The 13,665-nt window shown below is 43.8% G+C and overlaps 1 protein-coding gene and 1 long non-coding RNA gene across 38 annotated transcripts in view; one reads left to right on the forward strand and one right to left on the reverse strand.

The window, feature by feature from the left end:
- Positions 1-13,665, forward strand: part of LOC129058919 (uncharacterized) — a 61,191-nt gene that overhangs the window by 26,598 nt on the left and 20,928 nt on the right. For 3 of the 5 annotated variants that reach the window (XR_008524362.2, XR_008524364.2, XR_008524363.2), the window contains exon 4: positions 3,344-3,529. This is a non-coding gene — a long non-coding RNA (uncharacterized LOC129058919). Of the gene's footprint in view, positions 1-3,343; positions 3,972-13,665 lie in introns of those variants that run through there. The other 2 variants (XR_010139610.1, XR_008524361.2) reach the window with 1 other exon arrangement.
- Positions 1-13,665, reverse strand: part of PROM1 (prominin 1) — a 111,337-nt gene that overhangs the window by 15,274 nt on the left and 82,398 nt on the right. For all 33 annotated transcript variants that reach the window (XM_054553727.2, XM_054553745.2, XM_002814617.6 and 30 more), the window contains 8 exons: positions 12,346-12,449; positions 8,078-8,162; positions 6,358-6,501; positions 5,352-5,423; positions 3,843-3,935; positions 2,106-2,159; positions 405-485; positions 208-276 (listed from right to left, as the gene is read on the reverse strand). In XM_054553727.2, coding sequence (XP_054409702.2) covers positions 208-276; positions 405-485; positions 2,106-2,159; positions 3,843-3,935; positions 5,352-5,423; positions 6,358-6,501; positions 8,078-8,162; positions 12,346-12,449 — 702 coding nt within the window. The remainder of the gene's footprint in view (positions 1-207; positions 277-404; positions 486-2,105; positions 2,160-3,842; positions 3,936-5,351; positions 5,424-6,357; positions 6,502-8,077; positions 8,163-12,345; positions 12,450-13,665) is intronic.

Genomic DNA, 13,665 nt, shown 5'->3' on the forward strand with positions numbered 1-13,665 from the left:
CAAAGGTGAGCAAAGGGGACCAGGAGGTGGCTGTCCTCTGACCTGGTGGGAAGCCCCAGAAGTCTTGGTCCTGCACATCAATGTCCTTTCACTTACTTCCTACCAAATTATGGGAAATTTAATTTTATTTCTTCCAGATTTTACCCTAGAAAATGACTATCCTAAAACTTGACCCCCCTTAACATTCATAAAAGATAAACTACTTACAGAGAACTCGATCCACTGCAGATAATGTTCAAAATATCCTATTATTGTTCTCCCATACTTCTTAGTTTCCTGGAAAGAAACAAAAGATGAGTAGAAGCATTAAAATGATGACAGCATACTTAAACATTATAAATATTTAATCTGTAACATTCAAGTGCCCACTTATGGACATGCTTACTTTAAAAAAGAAGGCTCACCTCAATAATAACAGAGGAAGTATTGTTTGTGATGAAGTTCTGAGCAAAATCCAGAGAAGCTAGAATCCTAGTTACTCTCTCCTGAAAGACACAGCCACAGTTATCAGGGTATCAAGTCACAGAAAGATTTAATTAGACAATTTGCATATTGATTCAAGTACTGTAACTTGGCTCCGCAACACCATGACCTGGACCTGCTAGTTAAGAGGAAGACAGAACCCGCCCAGCCCCCTGAGGGCAGGGAAGGAGATGAGCTGAGAGTGAGCATTTACTCTAGCCCAGACACTGGGCTAGTCCTTGATAGGAATGGCCTTGCTGGACTTGCTGGAAACTCACAACGAGGCAGGAAGGAAGGTACTGTTTGCTAGGTTCCCTTCACAGATGAGGCAGCTCAGCCTCTTCAAGATCACCATGCTGGGGAAGCATACGACAATGCTGGGATTTGCACCGAACTTTTTTTTCCACCGCAAAGCCCATAGTCTTTGCACCACCACACAAGCAAAGACGAGTCCTCTGCCAACCCACATGGCAGCTTGGTGCAAATTGGAAATGGGGACTTTTCTGCCCAGGGACCTCAGGGCACAGAGCCTGGCGAGTGAGTCAATGGCCAGTTTCTGCCCCCAACTAACCCCCTTGGCTGGGCCCCTCATGAAAGGCCTTGCACCACTGCACACCCTCGCCCTGTTCACAGAGGTAGCAAAGCACCTGCACGTAGTCACTGGCGTGTTTCCAGGTTCCCCTGGCATGAGACACACACCCATAAAATGGCAACTGTGATCAGAGGCATAGCGAGGGACCTGGAGCAGAGTAAATCTAAACATCTTCAAAGGAGCTGAGCCATGATGTTGGTCTCACTAAGAAAAGTGGAAGGAGGAACATTTAGTTTTATCCCGTGGGGCTGATACCCAAAACCTCTCACGGACAGTCTATTCTGTTCAATGAAAAAATATCTTCTGAGTTGCCGGTTGGTACTGTGGATACAAGATGAATACAACCCAGCCTTGCAGCTCTGTGTCTGCTGAGGGAACGCTTGCAGCCCGCACGTGGCCCCTGTGGTAGATTGCATTAGCTGTTCAGGATTATTGATATGCTCCTTGGATGGCTTCCCAGAGCGTGGAATATACTTCCCCAGCCAGATGACGATGGGTGTGACCATGTGACTTGCTTTGGCCAATGGAATGCTGGTGAAGGGGCAGGGTGCCCATTCTGAGCTTAAAGGACAACCTGTGCCTCCACTCATCCCCTGAACTCCTATCCTCCACTATGAGGACATGAGGTGCCCCAGACAGGAGCTGCTCCTTGAGGCCGGGTCTCTCAATGGGAAGATGTGTAGAGAAGCCTGCTGTCAAACCAGCAGGGAAAATGAACATTTATACTTAGAAGGCACTGAGGTTTGGGATTGTGTGTTAGGCAGCACTATCTCTGTGAAAGGGACCAATGTACCTTCTAAGCTTGCATCCTACACATCAAAACATAGATTTCACCTATGTATCTAATAGCCTGCTAAGATGAGGTCTGCACTTAGAGAAGTACTTGTAGAAATGAAATAGTAGGAAAACCCAATTTGCTATTTAAAATAGGTAGATAACTGAGGCTTTTTTTTTTTTAACTTAAAGTACCTACAAAAATCCACATTTCTAGCATTCTTTGTGTGGTATTTTATAACAAAACCCCATGACAGAAAACAAAGTAAATCCTTACCAACAATCCATTCCCTGTGCGTTGAAGTATCTTGACACTTTGGTACAGAGTGCTCTGGCAAAAAACATAGATAATATTTCCAAAATTATTACATGAAGCAGCAAGATCACATACCTTGTGTCCTCCTTTCCCACAAGACAGCCATCTAATCTGTCTTTACACTGTAATGGTTTCATTCTAGAAAAAATAACCAACACAATGAACAATATGTACCTTCTATGCCTCTGGTGTAAGAAAACCTGAAGAAAAAAATTGGATACATATCCTAAAGCTGTGAAGAACAGCAAATCACATGTGAGACATCCAAGAAATTCCTTTGAATTAGGTTTGATCAAAATGGAAGGCATTATTTAAAACAGAGCCTGCCCCACAGGAGTGGTTAACCTGAATGGTTTAGACTGGAGGTTGGCAAACTTTATCTGTAAAAGGCCAGAGTAAACACTTTAGGTTTTATCTGCCATCGTCCCAACTACTCTTTTTGCCCTTGTAGTCAAAAGTAGCCACAGAGAGTTTGCAAATGAGTGGGTGTAGCCATATTCCAATAAAACTTTATTTACCGAAACTGGTGGTGGGCTGAATTTAGCCTGCAGGCTGTAGTTTGCAGGGTCCCTAGTTTGCCAACCCCTGGTTTAGATCATAGGTCACAGGTAGGAAGCACTTTGCCTATTTGTGGACAGGTTGCCCGAGCTCTGAAAAGGCCAAAGGGTCCTGTGTACTTGGAAAAAAAGCATTTAAAAAAATGCAAAACCAGCTTAAAATGTTAACAAATTTGTGTTAGGCATAAACCAGTTACAGAAAATTGTAAATAGCACTGGACACAAATTACGAAAATTCAGTGACAGGACTTTGTGAATAATCTAATAAATTAGGAAATCAAGAGAGAAAAAAAGAGTATTGGAAACTAGTTCTGGAAAGTTTAGTGGTTGGGATGTTCGGATGTTTGGATGTTGGAGCTAAGTGGATTTACTTGCTTGTCCAAACCTGAGCAAGCTGATTCAGTAACCCAGTTTCCACACAGCTCTCTCCTTGATGGCTACAAATACGGCCCACACACAAGCATAATATAATAATTCCTCCTCTTTACTGAGATCCTCTGAGGTCAGGTCCTTCATTTCCATGAACAGGTAAGAACCATTTTTAGATGAGGAAACTGAGAAGCTACAATAGTTTGGAGAGCCAGAAGCAGAATTTAAAACCAGGTCTGTCTAACTCCAAAGCCCACATTCTTTCTTTGTTAGAAACTGCCTTTATTGCATTAAGAAAAGAAGCCAGAAGGTGGTGAGAAGCAAATGGAAAGGATGGAAGAGAGGAGAGACGAAGCAACGCCCATCGAGACAGCAGACAGGGCTAAGTGGATCTACACAGAGAAGCACTTAACCTCACCTTCACATATTTCTAGACAAAGCTCGGAGAAAAAGAATCAAGTGAGTCCACAGCATTGTCGCTAAATGCGGGGCATAGGAGGGCCTGCTCACAGCAATGGAAACGACAGCAAGGTGGAAGAGACAGCCACAGATTTTATCTAACTATTCACACTCAAATGAAAAACGTAAGGGAATAAGCAGAAGAGGGAGGTGCAATTATTTTGTCTAAAGGCCAGCTCAACTTCTGGGGCTGAGGCCAGTCAGCTGGGACCTATGAGGGATAAGCATGTTTCGTGAGGCTAAATGAAAGCCAACTAGCTGCAGTAGATTTTGCTCAGGTCACAGTGAAATACAATACGTTGTTGACCGTTACCAGTGATTGTTCTATAGGAAGGACTCGTTGCTGGTGAATCGTTTTAATAGTTTGTGCATCTCTTTTCAGGGAGTTCCTCAAATTTCCTGGGGGCTACAAAAAGAATAAAAAACAAAGATTAATACCATCTTTCCAGACTCAAAGCACTCTCGCTATCCTCAGGGGCCCTGTGTAGCCAGGAGGGCTGCCATGACATAAGCACGCAGCCCTCGTTGTGCAATGATGGCTGTGAGTGGGCATGGGGGCTGGTGTGAGGGACAGTGCCAAGACACCCTCCTTCAAAGCACAGAACCATGGACTCTCAGCAATAACCCACACCCAAGAGCCCTTCCTGAGTGCCAGAGGCTGTGTTCTCTCCACCTCACCATGATACAGCCACTCTCAGTTTCCCATTTTACAGGTGAGAAAACCAAGGATCCATGGAGAAATTGTTATTTAACCCACACTCAATGAGTGTTTAATTCATTAATGAATAACAATCCTATAAGGTAGATACCATTACCCCATTTTACAGATGAGAAAACTAAGGCAGAAGGGAGAAATAACTTGCCTGAGCTCCTATCCCAAGTCAAGACTTAGACCCAGGTCTTCTTCAAGAGCCCAGGTTCCTTGTCACCATGGCGTGCTGCTTCTTGGATGGGGCCAGTTAAGGCCAAGTAGTCACCAACCAGCAGAGGAGTTGAAAGGGGAAGCTTATGGGGCTGGGGTGGTACCTCTGCCTTCCCTCATCACTTACTATTGGTAATTCAAAGCAACACATGAAATCTTCCTCCCACAGCCCCAGGTACTATTCCCTACACGGCAGGAAAACAACCTGTGTGCATGGGTTGGTGTGTTTAGAAGTGGAGGGGTTAACAGGGGTGGAAACAGATCCAGAGCTAAAGTAGTGAGGGTGCCCGCACTCAGGGCAGAGGGTGGAAGGCTGCAGTCATCTTGAGATAGAAGGCAGGTGGGACTCTGGACCAGATCGAAGACTGGCGGAAACCAGAAAGAGGAGCCCAAAGCACCTTTCCCTGTCCATCACCATAAGGCATGCCCACCAGCGCCATGACAGCTAACCATTGCCATGGCGACACTGGGAAGTTACCACTCATTTTCTAGCTATTTCTGAACAACCCACCACTTAATTAGCATTCCATATAACCACTTTTGGTTATAAATAAGACTACAAAACTGTCCCTAGGCTGCTACTTTCTGCACACTGCCTATGGGGTAGCCCCGCTCCAGAAGAGCAATCTCTGAGCTGTAACCCTGCCACTGCCTCAATAAAGCAGGTTTCACCTGCCCTGCATCAGCCTGACACCATCCTGGCAACATTCAAGGCTCAGAGAGGTTTAAGCCACATGGCAATGGCTGTGGACAGAAACGTAATGACACGCACAAGAGAGGTGTTTATGAACAAGGGATTACTCATAGCATGAGGAACCTCTTCAGCAGCTTCCCTAAGAATGGTACTGACATTTGACATCTACAACTACTACAGTATTTAACCGGACGATTCGAACTCACCAAACTATTTGCTTTTGCTTCTAGATCATATGCAAATGATAAAAGATTCACTCCTGCGGGGGATTTACCAGTCTACAATAGAAGTGAAAAAAATTGTCTTATGTTTATGGGATCTTTGAGCCTTAACACAACATCTAGTAGGCAACAGATTAAACATGGATTCATAACCATAAAGTAATCATGTGAGGTCAGAAACTCTTAAACAGGTGGCAACATTTGCATTCTTATTTATACATATAAAGCCATATTTTTATTCAATCATATTTTCAACTATGAAAAGGAATGAAGTGCTGATAATGTTATAACATGGATGAACAAAAAAACATGCTCAGTGAAAGAAGCCAGACACAAAAGGTTATTTTTTTTTTTTAATACCCAGACTAGGTAAATCCATCTAAAGAGACCACAGATGGGCCGGGCATGGAGGCTCACGCCTGTAATCCCAGCACTTTGGGAGGCCGAGGTGGACGGATCACGAGGTCAAGGGATCGAGACTACCCTGGCCAACATGGTGAAACCCTGTCTCTACTAAAATACAAAAAAAGTTAGCTGGGTGCGGTGGCGGGAGCCTGTAGTCTCAGCTACTCGGGAGGCTGAGGCAGGAGAATCACTTGAACCCAGGAGGTGGAGGTTGCAATGAGCCGAGATTGCACCACTGCACTCCAGCCTGGTGACAGAGCGAGACTCCGTCTCAAAAAAAAAAAAAAAAAAAAAAAAAAAAAGAGACCACAGATGGGTGGTTGCCAAGGGTTTGGGGAGAAGGAAATGGGGGCAACTGCTTTGGGGTTTGCTTTAGGGTGATGAAAATGTTTTGGAACTACAGGAACTACAGAGGTAGTTGTACAACACTGTGAATGTACTAAATGCCACTGAATTGCTCACTTTAAAATGATTAGTCTTACATTATGTGAATCTCATCTTAATAAAAAATCAAAAGCAAAACAGAAATACACATCTGATGCCTTAATTTCTCCTAAAGGATCAAGCATGAACACATGCGTCATACCTGAGCCAAGTAGCTGTCATAATTCATTCTGTCTATTCCACAAGCAGCAAAATCCTCAAGGTTTTTTCTTCCTGCTGCACCCAACAGAAAGATATTGAGATTTACCTGCAGACTTTCCAATTCACTGCTTATGCTTCCAGTATGCTGCAAAAAAAGAAAGTTACAAATCAGTCCCTTATTCTCCAAGAATGTCACAAACCAAATGCTTTAAAAGAGCAATAAAAGCTGGATGTGGTGGCTCATGCCTGCAATCCTAGCACTTTGGGAGGCTGAGGTGGGAGGATCGCTTGAGCTCAGGAGTTCAAAACCAGCCAGGGCAACGTAAAGAGACTTTGTATCTATTTTAAAAAAAAATTTAAACATAAATTTAAAAAATAAATAAAAAATAAAGAACAATCAAACCACAAAAGACAAAAAAAATGTGCAAGCACTTGACTGGCATCTCTTCCTGGTACTTCCCATCCCGTTCCTTTCCCATCTCTTTCTCTATGGGTCCCATGGCTTCTAAGCCTCCAGCTTTGACAAACAGAGAAGCTGAAAGGGACAGGGTAGGCTGGTATTCCAGGGAAGGGACCAGTACACACAAGAGCTGGGAGTAGGAAGAAATGGGAGATATCATTTGGGGAACAGTGTTTAGTTACTTGGGCAAAGATTATGGAAATGTGGTCGTTGATTCAGGGTTGTACTAATAGCAGTTTCCAGCAGCATGGAGTGCCTGCATGTCCCAGGCAATTTCTCCAACTGCTACCCACCACAGCACACAGAGAAGTGACCCACAGCATGATGGGCATCTATTTAGGGTTTGGTTACAAAATAATGTCTGTTTAATGTATATGTGTGGACTATTTAGGGAAGATAATAAACATTTCATATACAGCTTTCAAATACAGCTTTTCACAGTCAAGCCATCATGGCCTCATGGTAACTCCAGCAGCAGTGAGCAAGCTGTGGGGGCTTGGGAATAGCCCCTTCCCTTGGGATCACTTTGTTTCTGTTCTCATTCTGGAAACCCAAAAGAGAGATGACGCTCTAGATTCTTTCTGGCAGAAAGTCAGAAGAGGCCTCCAGGTACGGGGAGTGGGGTTGGTCTAGGTTAACGGCACCCTAAGCCTGGGCAGCTGAAACTCTTGCTCTTTCTTCAGGCCAGTGTGCTCTGGAATGGCCTTTCCTCCAAATCTTAAGACCCAAGACTGGGGTGTGGTCTCTGGCAAAAGAAAAGAGGAGGTTCTGTCGGCTTCCGTCCTTTGCTTTAGTTCACACTGGAGTCCTGGGGCCACCGTGTGAATCGTAAGGAAGGAGGACGGTGTGGACCATGCTCCTCCACACTGAGTGCCCAATTTCAGGGACTGGCAGAAAGAGAGGCTGGTCTTGGAGTGAGAGCCTTCCTGAGGAACAAGTAGGGATTGTTCCCACAAAAACGCCTATACTCAGCAAAATGACATCTTTCCCTGTGAAGTGTCCATAGTGAGGCCCCTCTAGAGGCTCTTGCATAATCCACTAGAAAAACTCAAACCACAAGAAAGACAACTGGTCGGGCAGTGAGAAAACGTTTTGGAACCAGAGGTGAAGGTTACACAGCCATGTAAATATACCAAACGTCACTTTTAAATAGTTAATTTTATCTTATGCAAATTTCATCTCAATTTCCAGAAAAGAAAGAAAGACACCTAGATTTGGTGAAGGAATGTGTTATTCCAATTCCATGACGAGTTCTAATTACCTCATTAATGTTGAGACGTTCACTGATATTGAAGCTGTTCTGCAGGTGAAGAGTGCCGTAAGTGCCTCTATTTTTTTTGCAGTCACTGTGGGAATGAACAGAGAAATTAGGACCTAGAAAAGCTGTTGCAGCTACCTCTGTTCACCGCTGAAGATGAGGAGAAAAGCTCACTGTTTCTCCTTGTTTAATCTGTGAAGACAGAAGTGGGGCTGGGTGTCCCCAGTGGCCACACAAATCCCCCAGCACCCACCACTTCTGACTTCTTGCCTTGCTTTACTAACAGTCCTGTTCTTGGAAGAGATGCAATAGGATTGATAAATATATCTTTCCATCTGTCTCCTACATGCTCTAGTTCTGCTGTGGACCACAAGTTTACAGATTGGGAAGAAATAAATTCTCATTAAAAAGAAAAACAATACTTGCTAGAAAGAGATACACTGCAGAGTAGATTATGAACTTCATTAAATGATTCTATGAAGCTCCTGCCAAGAACATTTCTCCTCTGTATTTCCAGGGCCGAGCTGCACTGACTAAATATACTCTTAGACGTATATCCTCATGGTGAGGACAGAGATAGGGAGGAGACGCAGACATCTTGATGGTCAGCACAGTTTGGCTGTAACCTAAGTCAGCCCCCTGGGTGAAATGGCCTCACCGCACCATGCCTCAATCATATCTCTAAAATAGGAAAATTTGACTTTTTTAGACTTGACTGAGCTAAGAAGGGTAGGCCTCATTGGATGTGTATTCCTGCCACAAAAATGGCGGCATCCAGGAATGTGGCATCTCTTCCTTGCCACAGCAGCCAGGGCCCTCTAGGCCTGAGGGATGCCTGGAAGAAGCAACTTTCCCACATCCCTAGGAGGTGTAATCCTTCCCTCCAGAGAACAAGCGCGTTGGTGTTGTTGGAACTTAGAGCCTGATGCATGAACAACCAGAGGTAAAACTGGAGGGCTCTGCAGGAGCCAGAATCACAAGGAGCTAGCATGCCAGGCTGAGACACTTGGCTTTGTCCTCTCAGCCTAGGAGTGGTGAACGGGTTTAATTGTGCAGAGAAAAGCCAATGGATTGCTAATGTATGCCTAGAGCACGCTGTCCAGAAGGAGCCTGAGGCTCCCTGGGCTAAGCAGAAGACCTCAGTTGACTATCAATGTCTACCCTGAGTATGGGGGATGGGCACTGGACACTTAGCTGCCTCTGCCAGAGGCAATGGAGAAACTTAGGTAGGAAGTGACACATGTGGTTGGGTCACATCACATCATGCTCGGAGGTTTGGAGGATGGAATGGGAACAAGGAGACCGGTTGGAAGGAGACAGAGAGAGAGAGAGAGGGGAAGAAGAAGAAGAAGGAGAAAAAGAAGAAGAAAAAGGAGGAGGGGGAGGAGAATGAGGAGGAGGAGGAGGAGGAGGAGGAGGAGGAGAAGAAGAAGGCGGGGGAGGAGGAGGAGAAGAAGAAGAAGAAGAGGAAGAGGAAGAAGAAGAGGAAGAGGAAGAAGAAGATTTAAGAAAGATTTAGAAGACAAAGCCTACAAGTAACATTTATAAGTTCATTCTGAGTGTTGTCTCAGGGCTCCAGAAGCTCAGTTTTCACTGCCATGGGCTGAATAATGGAAACGAGGACTTTTCTCTGTCCTTTAACTTTGTATTTGGCCCCAAAGTGGTAGTGGCTCCCAAAGCTCCCAAAGAGTAGCCTACTGCCCCTACCTCCCTGCCTTTGTCTGTGTCCCTCAGCCTCGGTACCTTTTTCCTTCTTGGCCCAGCCAATCCCCACTAACCTACTAAGATGAGCTTAGGTGCCATTTCCCTCAGGAAGTCCTTCCTAATCCCTCCATTCCCACACTGCATAAGACAGCCTCCTTGGGGCTTCTAGAGTAGCCTTAATACATTTCTATCACCTGTAAGTATCACTGTATTCTAGAACACTTCTTTACAGATCTAACTCCCTACCAGGTTTTCCTTGACAGTAGGACCAGAGTCTAATTCAATTTTGTATAATATCTTGGGTATACCGTTACCACAGGTGCTCATATAATAATAAAAGCAGTTGTTAGTATGGTACTTAGCTCCCGTTACACCAGGTGCTCATAAAATAATAAAAGTAGTTAGTATGGTACCTAGCTCACAGAGTGTTGTGGATATTAAAGAAGTTTATACATCTGAGGTGTTTCCATCAGTCTTGGCATACAGAAAGCACCATGCAGGTGCTGGCTCTTAGAATTTTGTTAAATTACCACTATTACCACTTAGCATAATATTTATTAGGTAATAGAAATAAACAGTAATGGCCAGGCTTGGGGCTCACGCCTGTAATTCCAACACTTTGGGAGGCTGAGGCGGGTGGATCACCTGAGGTCAAGAGTTCGAGACCAGCCTGACCAACATGGTGAAACCTCATCTCTACTAAAAATACAAAAATTAGCCAGGCGTGGTGACAGACCCCTGTAATCCCAGCTACTCAGGAGGCTGAGGCAGGAGAATCGCTTGAACCCAGGAGGCAGAGGTTGCAACGAGCTGAGATGGTGCCATTACACTCCAGCCCGGGTGATAGAGCGAGACTCCATCGCAGAAAATAAATAAATACATAAATAAATACTTAGTAATGACACAGCTATATTTGTTTTAAAATAACTTGCGTGGTTTGGCTAGAGGAAATAATGACCATTGATTAATTAAAAGTGTGCATATTTCAAAATGTTTTTTAAAAGTACAAAAAGAACCTTGCAATACCTAAAAATATAACAAATTCACAAAATGCTTAAGAAGTCCCTTGAATATCAAATGATGGCTAATACTACTAAGCTATATAATAATGCTAGGCATAGAGTCAATACTTGCTTAAAATTGCATAAAGGAACTCAGAGAGAGTAAAAAGAACACTAAGAATGGTGGTTCACATGCAGGGCATGGAAGGGCTTCTGTGTCTATGACTTATGAAGTGTTCTGCTCTCAATGTGAGTCACTATCGCCCTGTGTATTTTTGGTTTCATTCATTACGAACACACCATGTTAACACACACATACTTCGGCCCTTCGGTCTCACAGTGGGAGAAGTAAGTGTCACCAGTGTTTAAAAAGCATCCTGTGAATTGATTTCAAACACTCTTAAAGTGACTCCCTTCCCTATGGCTCATAGCAGAGAGCTGCCCATGGGTTCACACCTAAGATCAGACACCTAAGACTACCAGCCATCAGACTAGGAGCCCATTTCACCACTGGGCAAAAGCAGACACTACACAGTGAGCTAAGAGAAATGCATTTCAATGAAACATATATATACATCACCTGAGGTCAGGAGTTGTTATATATATATATATATATATATATATATGTATATATACAGTTTTTTTGTTTTCTTTTTTCCTGAGAGAAAGTCTCACTCTTTTGCCCAGGCTGGAGTGCAGTGGCACGATCTCAGCTCACTGCCACCTGCGCCTCCTGGGTTCAAGCAATTCTCTCGTCTCAGCCTTCTGAGTAGCTGAGTCTACAGGCGCATGCCACCACGACCGGCTCATTTTTGTATTTCATTTTTAGTAGAGATGGGGTTTCACCATATTGGTCAGTCTGGTCTCGAACTCCTGACCTCAGGTGATCCACCTGCCTCGGCCTCCCAAAGTGCTGGGATTACAGGCATGAGCCACTGTGGCCAGCCTAGATGAACGATATTAAGAACAGGTATTGTTTATCAAGTCCAAATGATGTGTCAGGCACCGTTCGAATCTCATGTATCTTACTTAACCCTAAAACAACCTTAGGGTCAGATTCCTATGGCCATGACCCCCATGGAACAGAGAAGATGTGGAATTGCGCAGGGCACAGAGCCTCCAGGAGGGGCCGGGGTCAGAACCCAGGAGGCCTGACAGCAGACAGCTCTCCAACTGCATTGCCTTCCTCCTATCAGTGATCCAAATCACTGAATCACCTGCTCACTATTCTTGCTGGATGGCTTTTACTTAGAGCAATGTGGTTTTTGAACAAGATCTCTCATGGGGTCCCATTAGTGCATCGTAGGTTCACCTTAACTAGTGAGTTCCAGAGATTATTGGAGAGCGAGACCTTAAAACATCACCATTCCAAGGCCTCAAAGGCTTTCAGTAGAAGGAATATATTTTTGATCTAATTTCTACTGTGTCTTTAAAATACTACAGGACAGCTTATTTCTGAAACAGGAAAGTCATATAATTAAGATTTAAAAACACTTCAAATGCAAAATTCTAATTCCGGAAAAAGGACATTTTAAATAGCAAAATGTATAATGCAAATATTGATACCTGTAAACTTGTTCAAAAGTGAGCTTCATTTTTGATTTATTAAATAGCTTCCCAGAGAGATAGTATTCCCAGTCTTCATTTAGTAAGTAGGGTGTATCCAAAACCTAGAAGACATTAGGAAGTATTTTTGAAAAATCAGTTTTACACTAATATACATACTAATATAATAAAATTAATATTCTGTTGAATATATTTTTGAAATTTTTCATAACATTATTTTTCTGGTTGATTTCCAACTTATAACTAAAAAATAACAGTATAATTGGAATAAATCAATTTATTATATTTGTTGATGGGTAGCATCAATCAAAATTATTAAAATTACTTTTTTTGAGAACTTTTTTTTTTTTGAGACAGAGTCTTGCTCTGTTGCCCAGGCTGGAGCGCAGTGGCACTGTCTCGGCTCACTGCAACTGCCACCTTCTGGGTTAAAATGATTCTCCCGTCTCAGCCTCCCGAGTAGTTAGGACTACAGGCGCCACCACTGCCTGGCTAGTTTTGTATTTTTAGTGCAAACGGCATTTCTAGTAGAAACGGCATTTCACCATGTTGGCCAGGCTGGTCTTGAATTCCTGACCTCAGGTGATCCACCCACCTCAGCATCCCAAAGTGCTGAGATTACAGGCGTGAGCCACCATGCCTGGCCGAGAACTCTTTAGTCTTTATCTTAATAAAACAAACATACTATAAATAGAAGCAGAGTAGACCATTTGATCAGAATAGCTAATATACAGCCATGAAGTGGTGTACCCAGTGCTGCGCTATTTCTCTCTCTGGACAAAATGTATTAAAATTCACATACTCGGCCGGGTGCGGTGGCTCACGCCTGTAATCCCAGCATTTTGGGAGGCCGAGGTGGGCAGATCACGAGGGCAGGAGATCGAGACCATCCTGGCTAACATGGTGAAACCCCGTCTCTACTAAAAATACAAAAAATTAGCCGCGCGTGGTGGCGGGCACCTGTAGTTCCAGCTACTCGGGAGGCTGAGGCAGGAGAATGGCATGAAACCGAGAGGTGGAGCTGGCAGTGAGCCTTGATAGCACCACTGCACTCCAGCCTGGGTGACAGAGTGAGACTCCATCTTAAAAAAAAAAAAAATTTACACACTCTCTGCCTCTGCACCATACATATTTAAGATGGGCAAATCAGTGCATGACTGTGTATGCGCTTGAGAAGCAGAAATGGTTTTGAAATATCCCGTACTTAAGAAAAATTATCTTTGAATGATTCAACACTCTACAGGAGATAATGATGCCTGGCTTGATGTCTTTCTTTTATCAAAAGGCCAAATGGAGATCATTTGACCTGCTGGTGATCTC

This window comes from Pongo abelii, chromosome 3 (genome assembly GCF_028885655.2).
Source record: "Pongo abelii isolate AG06213 chromosome 3, NHGRI_mPonAbe1-v2.0_pri, whole genome shotgun sequence".
In the NCBI taxonomy this organism is placed as follows: domain Eukaryota; kingdom Metazoa; phylum Chordata; class Mammalia; order Primates; family Hominidae; genus Pongo; species Pongo abelii.